The sequence below is a fragment of the Chrysochloris asiatica genome, unplaced genomic scaffold (assembly GCF_000296735.1).
Source record: "Chrysochloris asiatica unplaced genomic scaffold, ChrAsi1.0 scaffold00070, whole genome shotgun sequence".
Taxonomy (NCBI): domain Eukaryota; kingdom Metazoa; phylum Chordata; class Mammalia; order Afrosoricida; family Chrysochloridae; genus Chrysochloris; species Chrysochloris asiatica.
The window spans coordinates 13,677,866-13,699,892 of record NW_006408588.1 but is presented as its reverse complement, the minus strand read 5'-3'; the positions used below and the strand labels follow the sequence as shown (position 1 = coordinate 13,699,892).

Genomic DNA, 22,027 nt, shown 5'->3' with positions numbered 1-22,027 from the left:
TGTGGGTGACCAGTACAAAGACTGGGAGGCTGGCTATGCTATAGAATCTAATGTGATTGGCTATGAGATTTAAAACACATTTCCCCAGGAACCATCCAGTGGTCTCTCCAGAAGATCATGACTCCCTGTTAATTTGTCCCTGGTGATACAAGCCGTTAATGTGCTTGGTTGCTAGCCAAAAAGGTAGAGGTTCAAGTACAGCAAGAGATACCTTGGAAGAAAGACTTGGGATCTACTTGCAAAAAATCAGCCATTGTAAACCCTTTGGAGCATAGTCAGAGTCGACTTAACACCAAAACTCTGTGTGCTTGTTTGATTTGTTTTGCGTTGTCCTGTCATCTTCTTTTATGCTGAATAAGGACCCTGGTGTGGCAATGTAGGATCAGCACACAACTGTTAACCACAAGGTCAGCAGTTCAGACCCACCAGATGTTCCTCGGATACCCTGTACAGGGTCGCTGTGAGTTGGAACCGACTCAGTGACACTTAAAAACAATAGCAAAGACCGTGAAGTCCTGGTGTGGTACTGTAGGATACACCTTGGACTGTTAACTGCAAGGGCAGAGGTTCAAACCCACCAGCTGCTCCTTGGAAACCCTATACAGGGTTGCTATGAATCAGAACCAACTTGACAGATCTTAACAACAGTAACAACAAGGATCCTGGCCAGCACTTGACTACTCAGTATGGCATTTGGAAATGTTACCCAGTAGCTTGGTGTCTTAGTTTCTTAAGGCTGCCATAACAGAAATACCATGAGTGGGTGGCTTTAAAGGACAGAATTCTATTTCCTCACAGTTCTGGAGGCTAAAAGTCCAAACCAGGGCACTAGCTATAGGGAAAGGCATCTCTAGCCCCAGCGTTCCTCAGTTCCCTGGTGACCCCACCACCACTACCACCACCTCTGTCCTCCACATGCTCACTTGTCCTCACTTGTCTGTGCTGCTCTCGGAAGTGGTTAGGTTTAGGACACATCCAATGCAGAGATGGCCTCATTAACACAACTAAGAAGTCCATGCCCAAACTGAGTTCTTTCCACAGGTACAGAGGTTAGGGGGGTTTAATGCATACTTTTGTGGGGCACAGTTCAATATGTAATACCTGGCTTTGTAGGAAGCCACTCAACTGATTTCTGACTCTCCTACTCTGCTCTTGGGTGTAAGTCACTCTGTGACTTGCATGTTAATTCCCTGTGGCCTCCAGACCCCTGCTGAAGCCAATCTGCTTGCCAAGATCCTGGGGGATGACATACACATTTCTTCTCGCCTCTCTGGTGCCTTTCTGCTCATAAAAAGAAACACTTCCCCTTTACACACACCGCTTTCCCTCCTCCCCACATGCACACATGCACCCGCCATAAAAAACCAAACCATAGAAACTAGAGAAACTTTTTCCCTGATTATTTTTCCCTCTCCAGACAGGGACATCGATATATTTGAATCATGGACCGACAGTAATTAAAAAGCACATAACTAGTCATTTTAAATGCAGTTGTTTTACTTAATTGATTTTGCCGCCAGACCCGGAGGAAAAAAAGGAGTGGGGGTGGGAAGCTTTAGAAAAGGAGAGAAGGTTCCGAGAGTGACTGGAGGCAGCTGAGGCCCCTGCTAGAATCTAATTGCTGCAAATGGTGCAGTTTGTTTCTGCTGAAAGGGCTGGGGGCCAAGGCCTGATTGGAGGGGGCGTTGGCATTTATTTCAGCTGCACAGGGGGTATAGTTCTGCTTTTGGGACAGGATCTATTTTTCCGTACTATCTATCAACATAAAGTACTTACACTGAACATTTTGAATCAAGGTTCCATTTAGAGATACTTTATTCATATTTAATTACAGGCTGTACCACCAATCTTTAATTACCTTTTTTATAAGCCAGCTAGGAACATCCACCAGCAATCAATTATCCTGTGTGTGTATGTATGTGCTTGAGCGTGTATGTAAGTGCAGGAGGCTATGGGTGTGTGCCTTACTTGATAGTGATGGCGATGTGTGTGTGTGCTGGTAGGTTGGTATGGGGTGGGGAAGGTGGACATAGCCTGACAGGTTCCGGTGCCAAGAGTGGCACATCTCCATTTTCTGGGTCTCTGTGGGGATTTTGGCACCTATTCTAAGCCAGCATTGTTGGCCCTGTCCAGGGTGCTGAACAAGCAGCTGGGTTTGGATGGGGTTACCTTGGGACCTTCCCTGTCCCCTGGTAGGAGCAGGGGACTTGTTGGAGGCCCCCTTCCTATTCTTGGGCATGTGCTGGGCAAGGTTTCTCACATGGGATACTGGAATAGGACAGTTTCTTCCTCCACCTCCCAGAGATGATCTTGACACACCCTGTCATTCTCCAGTTGCATTGGTTCTACAACATCCCAGCAGTCACCTGGTTGGAAGATTGATTGGTCTTCTCAAAGAACATGAAATGTCTCTGGGGAGCCAGACTGGGACATGGGTGGGTGCAGCAGGAAGGTCGGTCCACTTCAGGTGCCTGGGAGAGGAGGGCCTGAGTTCCCTCCCAGCTTTACTCCAGAGAACACCTTCCTTGGGAGCTGGTGGTCTTTCAGGAACCATCAGGAGGTTTCAGAGGAGCTCAGGTTGAATGTGGCTGAGACTCATCCTTTGTTTACCTGGACCCTGTCCCAGCAAAACGGTGAAGAGTGACGGAAACTCACAGCTACTGAGCCTCTTGTAGGTGCTTGGTACTATACACACACTTTGCTGACTGATCCTAGGTGGGCTCTGAGAATACACTGTTTATCAGAGTCCCTTCAGTTTTATAGGATGGGACATCCAACTCAAACAGACTTGTACGAAAATCTAACTCAGGCATGGCTGGACGCAGGGGTTCAAGCATTACCACTAGGCTTTACTCTGTCGTGATTCTGTTTTGATCTTTGTTAGCATTTCTGTGACCTCAGACAGCGCTGCCTTATGTTTTTAGTTTTAAGTTCAGCAGAATGAGCGACTCCTTTTTCCTACAGTTTGATCAAAAGTAAGAATGTTGTGCCTGATTGGATCTGTTTGGGTCATGTGTCCATCTCTGAAGCAATTATTATGGCCAGAGCCATTTGGTGTTGTGATTGGCCAGCTCAGGGCCACATACCTAGCTGGAGTAAAACTACAGCTGATGTGTGTTGGCTACTCTGGAAAGTTGAGGTCTTTGACTGAATATGAGTGTGCTTGTAGGAAAGTTCTGTGGTCCAAGCAGGTCCTGTCATTTCAAAGGGAAGAAAGAGCTTCTTTTCAAATGGAGATAACAGTGGATCCATTAATTCAGCAAATATTTATTTGGCATCTACTAATTCCAGACCGTGTTTAAGTGCAGGGAATTAAGTAGTGAACAAAACAGACAAGGGCCTTATAGGGATGATAGTTCAGAATAAAAGATTCTCATGTAAAAAAGGAACTCTGGTAGCATAGTTGTAACGAGTCAGGCTGCTAACCATCAAGGTCAACAGTTCGAAATTATCAGTTGTTCCACAGGAGAAAGATGAGGCTTTCTGCTTCCATAAAGATTTACAGCTTTGGAAACCCTATGCTGGGTCGCTATGTGTTGGAACCGACTCCAAGGCATACCACCACCACCACCACCATGTAAAGATACCTGAGATGATTCAGGGTGGGTGACATGGGAAGAATTTACCCACAGGAAACCTAGAACTCATGAAGGAGGAAAAAAATACCAGTTTGTGTTTGGAGGAGAAGGGGAAACTAGACACTGGAAGGGGATACAAACAAGAAAACCAGTGAGAAAAAGGGCACAGAAAAGCCAATTGTGTACCCATCTCCTGTGACAGGAAAGTGCTGGTCCCTCCCTGTGTTGCCTGGGCCTTTGGCCTTAGCAGGATGTTGATAAATGGGATGGAGTTCAGTGAAAGCCACAAAAATGATGACAGGGCTGGAGGGAGTGATTTATGAGACGAGATTAGTAAAGTGATAGGGCAGCCTGGCAGAATGGGGAGGGGTAGTGGTGGCCATGGTCAGGTGACTTCAGAAATCCAAGGGGAGGAGAGCTTGAAAGGTGGGGGACGGAGGACTGTTATGTATGTACATGTGACTAGTTATATATGTACATGTGTGTAATTGTGAGTGTGTGGACTTTGCAGAACTGGGGATCTACAGAGCCTTAGAAGGGAAGATATAGAAGGGATAGCCAAGTTGACCTTGGCTAATCTTAAAAAAAAAACAAAAAACCCACAAAAACTTTTGGGGACCTCCTTCTTCTCTGGTGGGATATTCTGGACCATGTAGATATGATCAGAGAGATTGGTATGGCATTCTTCATAGGGAAGGAGTGAAGGAAGAAGAGAAGAGAAGATGGACAAGTTAAGAGTCTACTTTCCATTTCATAGAGACAGTATATGAGGTGCAGCATTGGCTGGCTGGCGAGGACCGGAGGCAGGGTTTCTGGCTTGCAGTCCTGGACTCTCTACCTGTGTTGTGTGGCTGGGCTGGGACTAGGCTTGGAGTCTGTGTAGAAGCTGATGCTTGACAGGAACGAAGTTGGCTGTTGGCTCTGGAGATTTTTGAGTTCTCCAGGTTCGTGGAATTGGAACATCTTCTATCTGATCTCTGTTTTGGGCTGCCCTAGACCCAATTCTTTTTTAATTAAAAATTTTATTTTAAAGTGAGATGAAATTCACATAAGATAAAATGAGTCATTTTAGTGTGTGCAATTCAGTGTGCTTTCTTAGTCACTTAATGCTGCCTTAACACAAATGCCACAAGTGGGTGGCTTTAAAAGAATAGGAATTTATCATCTCAGTTTTGGAGGCTAGAAGTCCAAATTGGCTTTCGGCAAGAATCCTTTGCCAGCAGTCCCAATATTCCTTGGTTTCCTGAGGGATCCTCGTATAACGTCTGTCTTCCCCCATGTGTGTCACTTAGTCTATTCTTCTCTTTGCTAAGACCCCGCTCAAAAGTCATTAGGTTTAGGACCAATTCTGGTGCTGTCTCATTAACAAAATAAACCTTATTTCCAACCAGGCTCCTTCACAGGTACAGGGGTTAGGATTTCAACATATATTATTTTGAGAATACAATGCAGTCCATAGCAGGTACATTTATAACATTATGTAACCACTATCTCTGCTCAGTTCTAAAACATTTTAATAACTCAAAAAAATAAAAACCAAAAACAAAATCACCAACTCTGTACCCCTCAAACAGCCACTCCCCACACCCCCGTGACCCTAGCCTCAGACTGACAACCACCAACTACCAATCTGTTCTTTGTCTCTATGGATTTATGTATTCTAGAAATTTTATATACATTTATCACTGTGTGACTTCTTTTACCTAATATGTTTTTGAGGTTCATCCTCATTGTAGCATGTATTACTACTTCATTCCCTTTTTATGGCTTGATGATTTATATTGTATATATAAACCATGATGTGTTTATCCATTCATGTTGATGAACATTTGGGTTGGTTTGAAAATTCAACTACTGTAAATAGTACTGCTAAGAATATCTGGGCACAAGGATTTGTTTGAGTACCTGCTTTCAGACCTCTTGGGTATATATCTAAGAGTGGAATTGCTGGGTTGTATGATAATTCTCTGTTTAGCTTTTTGAGGAACTGACTTATTTTCCATAGGTGACAGCTCAGGAGGTCCAATGGTGTATCCTTTAATGGATGCGTATTTCTGAATATTGCACTTCTTTGACCTTACATACGTGAAGGTATACCCTCCAAGGGTGTCTTCTGTTCCTTTCCTCTCCATATGCCAGGGTGGCCATTTCCATGGTAGCAAAGGGCCCAGGCAAGGCCCTTGGCTGGTACAAATAACTCAGAAAGCAGAACATTTGCTTTCTGTTGGTATTGGGTAGTGCTGACTCTGGCCCATCTTCCTCTTAGGTCATCTTTTCATTTGCTCTGTTCTTTCTCCATTTTTGACAGATCCATGATTTATTTGTGAGCTTTGATGACACCCCTCTAGGGGCTGCCTCTCTGGCCCAGGTCCACAAGGCGGTGCTGCATGATGGGCGGACAGTGGCTGTGAAGGTCCAGCACCCAAAGGTGCAGGCTCAGAGCTCGAAGGACATTCTTCTGATGGAGGTGAGAGTTTTCCCCTTCCTCCTCCACTTGCCCTCATTCTGCACTTCACTGGGACCTAGCAGCCTTGGTGAACTGGGTGGGGTGTGGTCCTTTGAGCAGCAGAATGGGGAGAAGAGAACTTGAGACCATGATGAAGGAGTTGTCATGGCAACTCTGTGACCTTGGGACCTCATTGGTGGGTTGACCAACTGTTCCACATTTGTTCCCTGGAGCTGCCTGTTGATGTGGTCTCAGAACTCCTTGAGTACCTCCTAGGGAAAGTGAGACCTCAAGAAGAAAGTTGGAGAAATGAGATGAACCAAGGTGATTTTCTTAGGAGTAGAAAAGTTATGTCTTATTTTTGTTAAATTATAACAAAATGATCATGTGGACAACCAAGGGATATAAAAATGACTTGTAGCATGCAGACATATTTATACATGCTACCTGTTTGCTTATCTGATACTTGTTTTGAATGAACAGGCTTACATGCTTGAAAATGGCCCTAGGAGAACCTGAGTGGAGGCTGTACCCTGGGCTTTTCCAGCTCCAGCTCTGGAACAAGAAAGAAAGATGATGAGCTGGCCAGTGCTCAGGACTAAACCCAGCACTCCCCTTGTTGTTGTTGTTAACTGCCATCAAGTCAGTTCCTGACTTGGGTTTCCTGACTTAGCGACCCTGAACAGGGTTTCCGAGGCTGTAAATCTTTACGGGAGCAGAAAGCCTCATCTTTCTCCTGCAGAGCAGCTGGTAGTTTCGAACTGCTGACCTTGCGGTTCGCAGCCTGATTCATAACTACAATGCTACCAGAGCTCCTTTAGCACTCCCCTTAGGATGGTCCAATCTAATGAAATTTCTAGCATGCTCCTCTCACTCCTTCTCCTGCCTGTTTTCTCTCTCCCTTTGTTCTCTTTCTTCACTCTGAACTCCTGGTGCTTTTCTTTCAGCTCACTTTAAGGTGGACATGTGCATTGAGGGTCTCCTGTTCACATATACCAAGTGGGTGCTGGGGACACAAGAATAAATGAGCTCCATCTTCATCCTCATGGAGTACCCAGGCTAGTAGAGAAGACAGGTTTGTAGACAAATGGCCACAAAGTATGGGCCTGAGCTCTGTCCAAGAGGAGGTTGCAAAGTGCAATAGAGTCCTGCACCTGGACTAGGGGTGGGCTCTCCAAGGAGGTGGTACTTGAGTAAACTTTGAAGAGCCCACAGAACAGTTGAGCATGGGAAGGATATCCCAGCATGTGGTAAGACCCTGAGAATTGGAGGAAGGACAGCCCGGCATGTGTTAAGGCCCTGAGTACTGGAGGAACAGTGTCTGATTGGAGACCCTCAGTTAGTTCAAATGGTAGGAGCTGGTGAGTGGTAGGAGATGAGGTTGGGAAGGTAGGCAGGGCCAGATGCAGGCCAAGGAGGAGAATAGTGTCCGCAGTAAGGGTTCCATCTATATTTGTGGAACTGAGCTGGTCTGATATTCCCCTGTAGTCAGTATTCCCCATTTAAGAATTTTAGTCAGTGAAGTGTGACAATATGATGTGCATTAGAAATGAAAATCATTTGGCAGTGTGGAGAATGTATGAGAAGTCAGAAAAGACTGTAGCTAGGGAAACTCAGTGGCCTGGGAGAGAAATACTAATGTTAACCAAGGCAGTGTAATAGGGAGGGAGAAGAGGGATGGGTCCAAGGAGTGAACGATTATGACACACAGTGATCCATTGTCAGCTTCATGCAGGATGGCGTGAATGAGAACCCCTCCAACCAAAATCCACTGTCATCGAGTCATCTCTGACTCATAGCCACCCTGTATAGGGTTTCTGAGGTTGTAACTCTTTATGGGAGCAGGAAGCCACCTCTTTCTCTCACAGAGTGACTGGTTGGGTTTGAACTTTTGCCTTCTGGTTAGCAGTCCAATGCTTATCCTACAGTACCAGAAGACGACTAAAACATTTCTGGCTTAAATGATTAAGTTTGAGTGCCTTTAACCATGTGTTATGAGAAAAAAAGAAATTGTCCTAGCTATTTCAAAGAGGGACTTTAAAACAGAATTGAACTAGAAGATGGATAGATTTGCTGAGAAGCCAGATGGGATGGTGAGGCAGTCTAGAAGTTATCAACAGTGGAAAGCCACTCCATCTTCAAGACTGGAGGGAGAAAGTGGGGAGGTGGCTCCCTAGATCCCCAAAGTGGGGGCTATCTGGTGGAAGTGTGCTGGTTGGGAAATGAATCATAAACACTGGATCTGCCAATTGGGAGCTGGAGTCACAGAGGAGACACAGCTATGGCCAGAGACGCAATTTGAGGCAGATGAAGAGTAAAGGGAAGAAATAGCTTGACGTTTCACCTTCCCCTGCCCCCCAGTAGTCCACCTGAGCTGTCCATTGACTGAACCTGGCTGGAATCAAGCTGGAAAGGGAACTTGGGCAGTGTAGTTTCTTGTGAGAGCCAGGGGGTTGGTTGGGATGGATCTCAGAGCAAATGGAAATAGGGAGGGGGGCACAGTTCTATTGGTCATTTGGATAGGGATGCCTCCATAGGTTTGAAATTCAGGCTGGAACTACAGACTTGGAATTTATCAGCAAGGGTACTCTTGGCAGCTGAAGAGGAGACCAGTTAGGAAGGTGCATAGAGTGAGAAACGAGGAGGAGGTGAAGGGGGAGGAAGAAACAGTAGCAGAAGGAAGCTAAGTAGAAGTAGGAGTAGAAGTGAAGGAGGAGGCAAGGAAAGAACTGTGAGGACCACCATTGTTTAGAGAGTGAGCCCAGGAGGATAAATTCACAAAGACGAGTACCAAGTGGAACCGACATGACAACACTTAACAACAACGTATTGGTTGGGGCAGTCAAATGAGTCCCTTTTGGTTCCAGGCGTGGAAGAATAGATGCCATCTCTTAATGAGTAAGTGGCCAGGTTCTAGAAGACCATGGAGGATGGACAATATTGATGTGGACCAGGGGTAGGGGATGTCTGGCCTGCAGGTTGTGTTGTTGTTGTTGTTGTTGTTAGGTGCCATTGAGTCCGTATCGACCCATAGCGACCGTATGCACAGCAGAACGAAACACTGCCTGATCCTGGGCCAACCTCACTACTGTTGCCTAATGCAATACGTCGTTTGATTTCTTGACTGCTGCTTCTGAGTGTTGATGGTTGATCCAAGAAGAATGAAGTACTTGACAACTTCAGTCTTTTCTTGGATGATAAGAATGTTGTCGATTGGTCCAGTGGTGAGGATTTTTGTTTTCGTTACATTGAGATTGAGATGCAATCCGTACCAAAAGCTGTGCTCTTTGATCTTCATCAGTAAATGTTTTAAGTCCTCTTCACTTTCAAGCAAGCAAGGTTGTATCATCTGCATATCACAGGTTGTTTATTATGCTTCCTCCAATCCTGTTGCCACATTTTTCTTCATAGAACCCAGCTTCTCGGATTATTTGCTCTGCATACAGGTTGAATAAGTATGCTGAACGAATACAACCTTGTTGCACACATTTTTTAAATTTTAAACCATTCAGTGTTCCCATGTTCCGTTCGAACAACTGCTTCTTGGTCCAGGTACAGATTCCTCATGAGCACAATTAAGTGTTCTGGAATACTCATACTTCGCAATGTTGTCTATAGCTTGTCATGATCCACACAATCAAAAGCCTTTGCTTAGTCAATAAAGCACAGGTAAACATCTTTCTTATATTCTCTGCTTTCTGCCAAGATCCATTGGACATCATCAATGACATCTCTTGTTCCACGGCGTCTTCTGGACCCGACTTGAACCTCTGGAAGTTCTCTGTCAGTGTATGATTATAGCCATTTCTGTATTACCTTTAGCAAAACTTTACTCGCATGGGATATCAGAGATTGTCCGATGATTTCTGTGTTCCATTCGGTCACCTTTCTTTGGTATGAGCACAAATACGGATCTCCTCCAATCAGTCAGCCAGATAGTTGTCTTCCAAATTTCTTGGCATAAATTTCTGGGCCTCCTGTGCCACCTCAGTTTCTTTGGAAGATTTCAATTTGTATTCCATCATTTCCTGGTGCCTTGTTCTTTGCCAGTTCCTTCAGTGCACCTTGGACTTCTTCCTTCAGTATTATTGGCTCTTGATCATATGCTACCTCTTGAAACGATTAAACATTAACCATTTCCTTTTGGTACAGTGACTCTGTATATTCCTTCTATCTTCTCTTGGTGCTTTCTGCATCATTCAGTAATTTGCCCAGAGAATCTTTCAATAACGAAAGTCGAGGCTTAAATTTTTTCTTCAGTTCCCCCAGCTTGAGAAATGCTGAGCATGTTCTTCCTTTTTGGTTTTCTGATTCCAGATCTTTGCACATTTTGTTGTAATATTTGGCTTTATCTTCTCAAGCTGATCTTTGAAATTTTCTGTTCAGCTCTTGGACCTCCTCATTTCTTCCATTTGCTTTAGCATCTCTACGCTGGAGAGCAGATTTCAGTGTTTCCTCTGACATCTATTTTGGCCTTTTCCTTCTTCCTTGTCTTCTTAATGACCTTTTGCTTTCTTCATGTATGATGTTTTTGATGTCATCCCACAACTCTTCTGGTCTTACGTCTTTAGTGTTTAATGTGTCAAATCTGTTCACAGATGATCTCTAAATTCAGGGGGATATAGTCAAGGTCATATTTTGGCTCTCGTGTACTTGTTTTCATTTTCTTCAGCTTCAGTTTGCGTTTGCATATGAGCAATTGATGGTCTGTTCCACAGTCTGCCCTTGGCCTTGTTTTGACTGATGATATGGAGCTTTTCCATCATCTCTTTCCTCAGATGTGGTCAGTTTGATTTCTGTGTATCCCAGCTGGTGAGGTCCCTGTGTATAGTCATTTCTTATGCTGTCTAAAGAAGGTATTTGAAATGAACAAATCATTGCTTTTCCAGAATTCTATCATGTGTTCTCCGACATCATTTCTATCACCAAGACCATATTTTCCAACTACTGGTCGTCCTTCCTCTTTGCTCCCAACCTTTACATTCGAATCACCAGTGATGATCAATACATCTTGATTGCATGTTTGATCAATTTCAGATTGAAGAAGTTGGTAGAATTCTTCTATTTCATCCTCACTGGCTTTAGTGGTTGGTGAGTAAATTTGAATAATAATGGTATTAACTGGGCTTCCCTGTAGGTGCTTGGATATTATCCTATCACAGACAGAGTTGTACCTCATGACTGATCTGAATATGATTCTTTTTGACAATTAATGTAACACCATTCCTCTTCAATTTGTCATTTTTGGCTTAGTAAACCATGTGGTTGTCAGATTCAAAATGGCCAATACCAGTCCATTTCAGCTCACTAATGCCTTAGATACTGATGTTTATATGTTCCATTTCATGTTTACAACTTCCAGTTTTCCCAGATTCATAGTTCGTACTTTCCATGTTCTGATTTTCAATGGATGTTTACATCTGTTTCTCTTCATTTTGAGTTGTGTGCCATCAGCAAATGAAGGTCCCAAGGGCTTTTCTCCCATGGGCTTTACTCCTTTCTCGTCATCATAGTCAACTCTACTTTGAGGAGGCAGCTCTTCCCCACTCACATTTTGAGTGCTTTCCAACCTGAGGGGCTCATTTCCCGGCACTATATCTGACAGTGTTTCTCTGCTATTCATAAGGTTTTCAGTAACTAAATATTTAGAAGTAGTTCGTCACTCTTTCTTCCTAGTCTGTCTTTGTCTGGAAGCTCATCTGAAACCTGTCCACCATGTGTGACCCGGCTGGTATTTAAAATACCAGTGGCGTAGTTTTCAGAACCACAGCAACTCATAAGCCACCACAGTACGACAAAATGACAGACGAGTGGAGGCTGTTTGGTTTTAAATGGGTTGTGTATGGCCCGTGAAATCATTTGGACTGGCCCAGCCAAGGCAACTGTAGTTCCAGTCATCACATTGTTGTTGTCATTGTTAAGTGCCTTCGAGTCGGGTCTGACCCAAGGATCCTGCATAGAGTTTCCAAGGAGCAGCTGGTGAGCTTGAACTCCCAACCTTGCAGTTCAAATTGACTTTGCAGTCCAGCAGTTTAACCTACAGTGCCATACCAGGACTCCAGCCATCACATTAGGGATGAGTTAATTAAAGTAGCAGGATATTTTTTAAGTTGATAATTTTGTTTAGCCTGTGAATAATGTTATAAATGTTGGCAGAAAAAAAGGTTCCTCACCTCTGTTGCAGACAATGGGAGGTCAAATTAGGTAAGCATTGACAAAGGTATTTTGGATGTAGCAGTTTAGAGTTGTTGGGAAGAGAAACTATAGTGGGGTGAAACAAATGAAAGAGAAATGAGACCCAAGGAAGCGGAGACAGTAAAAATAGAGTGCTCATTTTAAGTGTTTGGCCGTAACAGTGGGGAAGAGTTAGGGTAGGGGCTAGAGCAGAGCATGGGATTAAGGGCTGGGGAGTCTTGAGCAGGTTTATAGCTGGTGGGGAGGATGCAATAGCCAGCAGGGAACCAAAAAGTGAGGAGAGAGAAATAACTGATACATCAGTCTAGGAGGAGACTCAAGGGGGCTGGGCATTAAGAACACTGGTGGTAACGTTAGCCTTTGACCAGTGTTTGTTATGGGACCAGTGGGAAGCAGGGAGGGAGGGTACAGATGAGTGTGTGGGGCACAGGGGAAGGGGAGATAAGTGGGCAGCAGAGCAGTCAGCAGTCCGATGGCCTCTATTTTCTCTCTGAAGTAGGAGGCAAAACCATCTGCTGAGAATGAGCGGGTAGGAGGTGCATGGAGGCTCGAGGAGGGGGTGAAGGTTTGGAATAGCTCTGTGTGGAATGGAGTAGCTAACTGGCTAGGGTTAGGGAGCAAGGCTTCCAAGTGGCACTGGGTGCCCTGCTGGACGCTTGCTTGTTAAGAGCACCTGTAAGCAGTAGGAGGCAGTGGCTTAGCTGGGGTACAGCCATGGTGGGAGTGAGTTGGGGATCTCAGAGGATCATCTTCTTGGAGCTGTGGCCCCTGGGTTTCCTGAGGCCCAGCAGCCACTCTGAGACAGGCTGAAACTTGCCTCTTCCTGGCGGTGCCATCAGGACCCATTTGGGCTGGGAAGACAGCTGCCGCCTTTTCTCTGCTTAGAGCCTCGCTGGCTCCCTAAGTAACAGTGGCAGCAAGGTCAATAGCAATAGTAGCAGTAATAAACATTTGGCATCTTCCTCCCTGAGATAAGCATCAGATGCTTTCCTTTGGAAAGCAGAGCTCAAGCTGGCTGTGTGCAGACTACAGAGAGACTCCTGGTGGTGACTGTGGTGTGCTGGGCCTGGCAACTGCAGGGACAGATCAAGGACTTGTGTGCATGGTCTTCAGGAGAGGATCTGGAGAGGAGGCTCCTGGTACCCCCTGTGGACCATCAGCATACCCGTATCACCCTTCTCTGTGTTGTTAAACCAAGAGGAGCCCAACGAGAAAGCTCATTTTGTTGGATCTTTGAAATGACTATTATTAATGATTGTTTTGGTCCAGGTGTAAGTTGTCTTAGCAGTCCCTGGGTGATGCAAAGAGTTAAACATGGTACTAACAGCTGACAGGCTGGCAGTCTGAACACATTCAGAGATGCCTCAAAAGACAGGTCTGGGGATCCACTTCTGAAAACACGAGGTCACCAGGAGTTGGAATTAACTTGACAGCAACTAACAACAAATGGTGTGTTGGGTTAGGGAAAGGTGCTCTCGGCTGTGCTTGGCAAAAGAAGAATGTTTTCTAGCGGGCCGTGTTGACTGTTCCAAGGCTAACTAATCCCACACTTCCGTGTGTGTGTGTGTGTGTGTGTGTGTGTGTGTGTGTGTGTGTGTTTCGGCTTGTTGCTGTTTGGATTTTTTCTTTTAACAGACTTTATTTTTTAGAGCCTTGTTAGGAATTACAGAAAGATTTTGCCAAAAGTACAGAGAGCTCCCCTTTGCCCTTTCCTCCCTGCACAGTGTCTCACTTATTAACACCCTGCATTCCCCTGCTGCATTTATCATCCTTGTGGCTTTTAAGGACACGTTCTTTTCATCTTCCCTCTGCCATCTCAGCCTCCTGGCTTGTCTCTTCAGTTAGTGCCCCTCATGGTCCTGGCAGCTCCAGTAGGAAAAGTCTCTCCCAGGAGCCCACCAGTGGAATCCCTCTCATTTCTCATTGGCCAGAACTAGGCTACATGGCCTTCCCTAACTGAACCTGGCAAGAGAAATGAGAATACCTTGGCTGGTTTAGAACTGTTGTGATTCATCTGCCTTCCTTGGAGGTCGTGAGAGATACACAAAACTGGGGTTCTGTTAGCAAGGAAGGAGAAGACAGTGACTGTTGAGTTGGGACCCAGTAGCACATGCCACCCTAGTGTTTTGTGTCTCCTCCCGGGAACCTGGCATTCCCCCTGGGGGAGGGGGCATTCTCTGGGTAGACTGTTAAGGGACAGCAGAAGAATGGAGGTCAACCCTCAGTTCAAGAGTGTTGCAGAACCTGATGATGTTGGGTGACTTGCACAAAAGAGAAAGGCATAGCTAAGTATGTGTTTAACTTTGTCATTATCACCTGGTACTGTCCTTTAATTGTTGGGCAACTCTACTTCGAGATGCACAGCCAGTGACTATTATTGATCTGAGTGGCTGGCCAGAGCCAGACTAATTGGGCCCAGAGAATGGAAGAATGATTCAGCAGGAAAGCTGAACTGATGAGGCTGGCTGACTTTGCACTGTTTCTTTCCTGCCCATAGTAGCTGGGAGCATGTTGTTGTTGTTAAGTGCTGTCAGGTTGGTTCCAATTCAGAGCGATCCTCTATAGGGTTTCCGAGGAAGGGTTGGTGAGTTTAACCGCTGACCTTGTGGTTGAAACTGAACTTGTAGTCTAGTGCTTATCCTACAGTGAGCTTGTTATTGTTGTGAAGTGCCATCAAGTCAGTTCAGACTCATAGTGACCCTGTAAAGGGTTTCCAAGGATCGACTGGTGAGCTTGAACTGCCGACCTTGAGGTTCAAACCAACCTTGCAGTCCAACGCATTAACCCAGAGTGCCACACTTAGCGGTCCAGATTTCACTGCCATTCCGTTGCTTGAGAGTAGGGCAGGGCTGAGATGACCTGTGAACCATGGGAAGACCATACTCCTCTGGTCCTGGTAGTACCACCCAATTTCCCTCCCACTTGTTTTTCAGTCTGAATTGCTAATGAATAAGGGCTTTATCACTCCCTGCAGAATCTAACTTGTGGCTGAGTATCATGCCCCTCCTACATATGCTACATTGGGGTAGGAGTCCCTCACCAGAGCTCCGGAATCTGATCCATCTCCTAGTCTCATCAGCCCTATCTCAAAGGTCTCTAAAAATAAAGACCCATGACAGTCATGTTTTTAACTATTTTTGAATAGCATTTTCAGTGCATGCTGTCTGTCATTTTGTTTCTTTTCTAAATGTGTTGATTGAACAGTGGGTGGCTAGGTAATGTTTTTGTTAGCACAGAATCCAAGAGCTAATTTTATTTTTTTTTAAATATATTGAAAAAAAAAAAAAAATCCAAGACGTAGGCCATCCCATGGAAACTTCTCTTCAGCCTATAATTCTGTTTTCTAAAACGTGTGCACTTTAATATAACTTATCAGAACAAAGATAAACCCCACAAATGGCAAGCTATTTACATCATTCTGAATTGATTTTTGATCCTTGTCAAATATTCATTTTTACCAGTTCGGATCGGTACAGGCATTCTATTAAGTGAGCTGTTTTTCCATAGAACATTATGTCTTTTATAATATATAATAGCTTGATAACAGTAACTCATGTTTCAATTGCATTTTACAGTTTACAAAGCTCTTTCTATGCCTTATCGCGTGCTTCCTATGGTATTGTCCTGTGTTATATTGCACAAGTCAGGGCTGTATAATGAAAGGAGCAAGAAAAACTTGGGTCTGAGTCCTGCATTCAATGATTTACAAGCTTTGTGACCTTGAGAGTTGGTTGAACTTCTTAGAGTTCCAGTTTCCTGCTCTGTAAAATGGGCCAGGTATGGATTAAAGAGAGCACATAGGCCAAGTGCCTTGTAACACAGGAATGGTTGTCAGTAGGTACTGTTTAGTCAATTCCAACTCATAGTAGCTTCATGTGTTAGAGCAGAACTGCCCCAGATAGTTGCCTGTTCTTTATGGGAGCAGACCACCAGGTCGCAGGTCGTTTCTTCTTTGGAACTGCTGGGTGGTTTCAAACTCTCAGACTTTTAAGCAGCAGCTAAGTGCATAATCATCATGCCACCAGGGCTCCTCCCCTCATGTGTTGTTGTGGTGGTGGTGTTAGGTGCCATTGAGTCAGTTCTGACTTGGTGACCCTTGCACAACAGAATGAAACCCCACCCATTCTTGCATGATCCTCACCATCTTTCCTATGTTTCAGCCCATTGTTATAGCCACTTTGTTAATTCTTACCACGGAGGGTCTTTCTCTGGTTTTCCTGGTGAGTAGTAGGAGTCCTGGTGTGGCGCTGTGGGTTAATGCACCAGACTGCAAAGTCATTTGAATCGCAAGGTCGGCGGTTCCAGGTCACTAGGTGCTCCTTGGAAACCCTATACAGGGTTGCTATGGGTCGGAATTGACTTGACGGCACTTAACAACAACAACAACAACAACAGTAGGTGTCCTGGTGTGGTGATGTAGGATAATGCATTGGACTGCAAGGTTGGTTTGAACCACAAAGTTGGTGGTTCAAACTCACTAGCTGCCCTTTGGAAACCTTACACAGGATCACTATTGAGTCGGAACTGACTCAGTGGCCCTTAACAACAACAACAGTAGGTACTAAATAAAGAGAATTTCCTTTTTTCTTTTTTCTATCATAAGTAGTAAGCACTAGTTTTCAAACTTTCCTGTGGTTCTAAATTTTTATATTACATTTCTGTGTGGTTCACAATTGATTTCGCCCCCTGTGAACCAGTGTCCCTGATAAGACAATGGTCTCAATATTTTCTCTTGAAGAAATTATTGATTGGAGAACATACCTTGAGGAAATAGCAGGATAAGAGTCATAAGTTTCAGATCAAGTAGAGAATGCTTATGTATTCTGAAATTGGTTCCTGAACATTTTGAGCTGATTCCTCTCCCCACCAAAACTTCAGAAATAGAAAAACACAATCCATTCGGATAACCTGAATGTGAATGTATGATTATGTCAGGGGGAGAGGACAAACCTTTTAAAATATTCATTTATTCATTCACTTGTTCATCACTCATTCATTCATGTGAATATTCAATAAACATCTGCTGAGTGTTGAGGTTGTGCGAGGCACTTGTGAAAACATTGGCTGTTGAAATTATTTGATGGAGAAAATACATTTTGGAAGAAAACCCAAAAAGTTAAATTGATAACAACACCTGTTTTATTTTTGTTGATTGCATCTGTTGTCAAAAAGAAAAAGCTAAATGAATCTGCTTAAGGCAGGCACTTAAGAAGGGAAATTGAATGAAAATACAAGGTGAAACAGTGATTCTTTTTACTCTCCTCTGTTCAGAACTACCCACCCAGTGACTTTCAAGGGGTGAGTGAGCTCCCTGTATTTTATGCAAAATTATATATGGTTATATTCTAGGCTTCAAAGTTTTCAAAGAGGACTGTGACCTGCTATCATGGTGGTTGGTTGGTGGTGTACCATGGATTTGATTCCGACTCTGTATAGGGTGTCCGAGGCTGTCAATCTTTACGAGAGCACCAAGCCTCATCTTTCTCCTATGGAACGGTTGGTAGTTTTGAACTGTTGACTTTGAAGTTAGCCGCCTGACTCATAACCACTACCTATCATGCTAAGAGCTCCGATTTCCATTCCAACAAGCCCTCTCGTTTTGAAGTAGCTGAGGGTGCATTCTCCACCACAGAGTGCTTTAAAAATCCATCTGATTTATTGGTTTGTTTTAATTTTTCAAATGTGCCGCCTCGTGACATTAATCACAGCCCAGTACTCTGTAGTCACCATTCTCAGTTTCTCCAACTTTTTCATCATCCCAGTTTTTCAAGTGCTGTCAACTGTTTGGGGCTATGAATTACTTTACTAATGAGCTATTAGCAATTAATATTAACCAATAAAATCTATATTGATTAATGGCATTAGATATTAATAGTAACCAATAGTGTTAATAATGACTAATTATGTAATTGATTAGTAACAGAAAAATCTTTAAAGTGCTTTTCAGTGCTGTTTTGATATTTAATGATCATTAACATTTTCACAATGAGAAATAATCATACAATAAATGATGAGGAATTATGCTTTGGTCAGAAGTTTCCTCCTCAGGGTGTGTTGTTGTTGCTATTGTTAAATGCTGTCAAGTCGGTTCTAACTCATAGCAACCCTGTATAGGGTTTCCAAGGAGTGACTGGTGGGTTTGAACCACCAACCTTGCAGTTAAAGCAATGTGGTGCTTATCTTACAGTGCCACACCAGGACTCCAGGGTGTAGAACCCACTTAAGAGATAAGTATACTCACATCTAGCTCCGGTGATCACCTAGAAGACTTGTTTTGGTGTTGGGTGCCATCAAGTCACTTCTGACTCATAGCATCCCGACCCTACATGTCAGAGTAGAACTGCCTCTTAGGATCTTCTAGGCTTTAACCTTTACAGAAGCATATCTCCAGAGTTTTCTCCTGTAGGGATGTTGGGTGGTTTATAACCATGAACCTTTTAGCTAGCAGCTGAGTGCAGAACCATTGTGCCCCAGGGCCCTTTTTCCTAGAAGATAATCAGTAACTATTGGTTGAACAAATGAGTCACTCTCATTGTGGTTCTTTCCCTTACCCTGCTGAGCGATGCCCTCTGGAATTTGGAGCAAAATGTGGGGGAACTTAGCTTGCCTGAACTCAGCACCCACTGAGTGGAATCAGGAAGCACAGAGGGCCATCTGAGGGCACGGTGGTGTGATGTGGATGCCCAGGGCCTGCCGTGTCCATGAGATGCATTCTGACTGATGTGGCCAGGCCTCTCAGTCACTGACATTCTTTTATAGTTTCATGCGACACAAACAGAAACAAAGCATAAACTAAATCGATTATCATAAGGTCACAGATCTAGCCCATGAAAGGGTAGACAAGACTCAGAAGAAATTAACTGCAGCCTAATGTAATTAAGAAGGGTTTGGATAGAAATTGAGTATAATAACCCTGCATGAGGGTCCTTTTAGAACAGTGTCTGGTACATCACCAAGGACGTAGGGCTTCAAACAAAGCTGCAGCTGCCCAGTGTCCTTGTTTCAGAATGATTGCTCTTGCATCTTTCTGTGTCTAACAGTGTGGAGCTAACATTATAAAACAGAAAAACCGAAACCAATTGCTGTTGTGTCGATTCCAGCTTACAGTGACCCCATGTGTGTTGGAGTAGAACTGAAAACCAGTGGGGTTTTCTTTCTTTTCCTCCAGTGACTGTAGTTTTCCAGAATTAGATTGCCAGGCCTTTCTTCTGAGGCTCATCTGGGTGGATTTGAACTACCAACCTTGCTGATAGTAGCCACACAATGAACCATTTGTACTTCCCCAGGACGCCTTATAATTCATAAAACAAAAACTAAAACTCTTGCCATAGGCTTGACTGACTCCTAGCAGCCCCGTGTGTTACAGAGTAGAACTGCCTCATAGGGTTTGCTTGGCTGTAATCTTTATAGAAGCTGATTGCCAGGCCTTTCTTCCATGGTGCCACTGAGTGGTTTTGAACTGCCAACCTTTAGATTAGTAGTAAAAAAGAACTATAAACCAAAGCTCATCACTGGGCCTCATCAAGTCTTTCTGGAAAGATTAAATGAGGAAAGTGTTTTGATATAGAGAGGGTCACTATTCTGTGTTGTTGTTGTTCTTAGGTACTCTTGAGTCATTTCTGACTCATAGAGACTGTGTACAACAGATTGAAACACTACCCAGTCCTGTACCATCCTTATAATCTTTCCTAGGTTTGAGCACATTATTGCTGCCAGTGGACAATCTGTCTCATTGAGGGTCTTCTTCTTTTTCATTGACCTTCTACTTTACCTAGCATAATGTCCTTCAGGCCCTGTTCTTGCCTGATAACATGCTCAGAGTAATTGAGATGAGCCTTTGTCATCCTGCCTTCTAAGGAGCATTCTGACTGTACTTCTTCCAGGATAGACTTACTTGTTCATTCTTCTGGCAGTTCCTGACACACTCAACATTCTTCTCTGTAATCAAAGGCATCTGTTCTTCTCTGGTCTTCCTTATTCACTGCCCAGCTTTCCCATTCATACCAAGCAATTGAAAATACCGTGACTTGGGTCTGGCGAATCTTAGTCTTTAAAATGACGTCTTTGCATATAAACTCTTAAGAGATCGTTTTGTAGCAGATTTGCCCAGTGCAGTACATTGATTTCTTGACTGCTGCTTCTGTAGGTGTTGGTTTTTGATCTAAGTAAAATGAAATCCTGGACAACTTCAATCTTTTCTCCATTTATTATGATGTTGCTTATTGGTCTGGTGGTAAGGATTTTTGTTTCCTTTATGTTGAGGTGAAATTTATATTGAAACCACAGTTCCTAAGTTTTTATGTATTGCCATCTGGCATAGCCAGGGGTGGAAATGGATGATGTTGGAAAAGCCGGACTGAATTTAATACCAAGAATTGCTAGGACTATGTCTCATGCTTCTCCCCAGGCCTGAGTTTGAGCACCTACAATGTACCCAGGAGAGCTAACAGGAGAGCAGGAGCGTTGTCTCCTGGATTGCTGGACATCTGCCAAGTGCCCGGCCTCACCTAGACTCGCCCTCTCCAGAGCCTTCTTCCCTGAATTTTGAGGCTTCTCAAATGCGGGGGTGCCTCAGCACGAGCCCCGCATGCACGCATGCAGAGAGAGAGGTGTGTTGTGCTCTGCACATCTCTCTGGGCTCTTGCTCTCTGCCAGTGATGCTTCATTTCAGATCATTAAACTGACACTTGAAATGACAGATGAATCTTTTAAAAACCTTATTTTTTCCTCATATCTTCACTCAAGAATCCAACCTAACAAAAACTCAAACCCACTGCATCGTCGACTCTGACTACAGGACAAAGTAGAACTTGTGCTATAGGGTTTCCAAGGCTGTCGTCATTACAGGACCAGACTGCCACATCTTTCTCTCATGGAGCACTTCACCACTGGGCCACCAGGGTTCCAAAGCCACAGTGGAACCAAATTGCCAAAGATACAAGCTTTTCCTTTCTCTCTCGTTTCTCTTGTCTTGCCCAGTTAATTTATTTATGAAGTGTTGCAGCCATACACAACACATAGAACACCATATTCAGTAGTGCCCCCTAATTTGTGGCTTTGCTTTCTGTGGTTTCAGTTAGCACGATCAACTTTGATCCAAAAATATTAAAATTCCCCACTGCTCCGAGTTTGTTGTTGTTGTTGCTAAGACCCACAATGCCATACACATATATATGTACACAGATGCATATACATGCATTTATATATGGAGCCCTGGTAGCATGGTGAAGTACAACTTGCACTGCTAACTGCAAGGTCAGTAGCTCAAAACTACCAGTTGCTCCGTGAGATAAGGATGAGCTTTTCTTCTCCAGTAAAGATTTACAGCCTCAAAAAACCTATACAGGGTCGCTATGAGTCGGAACTGACTGATAAAACTGAACAACAACAACTTACATATATGGAATCCTGGTGTGGTGCTATAGGATAAGCAGTTCAAACCCACCAGTTACTCCTTGGAAACCCTGTACAGGGTTGTTATGAGTCAGAACTGATTCAACGGCACTTAACTGGTGGGTTTGAACTGCAGACCTTGTGTTTTGTAGTCCAGTGCTGACCTACGCACCATACCAGAAGCCTATATATGTATATATACATATATATATATTGTTAAGTGCCGTTGAGTCAGTTCCAACCCATAGTGACCCTGTTTAGGGTTCCTGAGGAGCAGCTGGTGAGCTTGAACCACCAGCCTTGTGGTTCAAACCAACTTGCAGTCCAGTGCATTAACCCACTGCACCACACCAGGACTCTCTCTCTCTCTCTCTCTCTCTCTCTCTCTCTCTCTCTATATATATATATATATATA

At 44.0% G+C, this 22,027-nt stretch overlaps 1 protein-coding gene across 1 annotated transcript in view; it reads left to right on the top strand.

The window, feature by feature from the left end:
• Positions 1–22,027, top strand: part of ADCK1 (aarF domain containing kinase 1) — a 272,060-nt gene that overhangs the window by 187,389 nt on the left and 62,644 nt on the right. Inside the window, exon 5 of the mRNA XM_006864759.1 lies at positions 5,887–6,045. Within this exon, the coding sequence (XP_006864821.1) occupies positions 5,887–6,045 (159 nt within the window). The remainder of the gene's footprint in view (positions 1–5,886; positions 6,046–22,027) is intronic.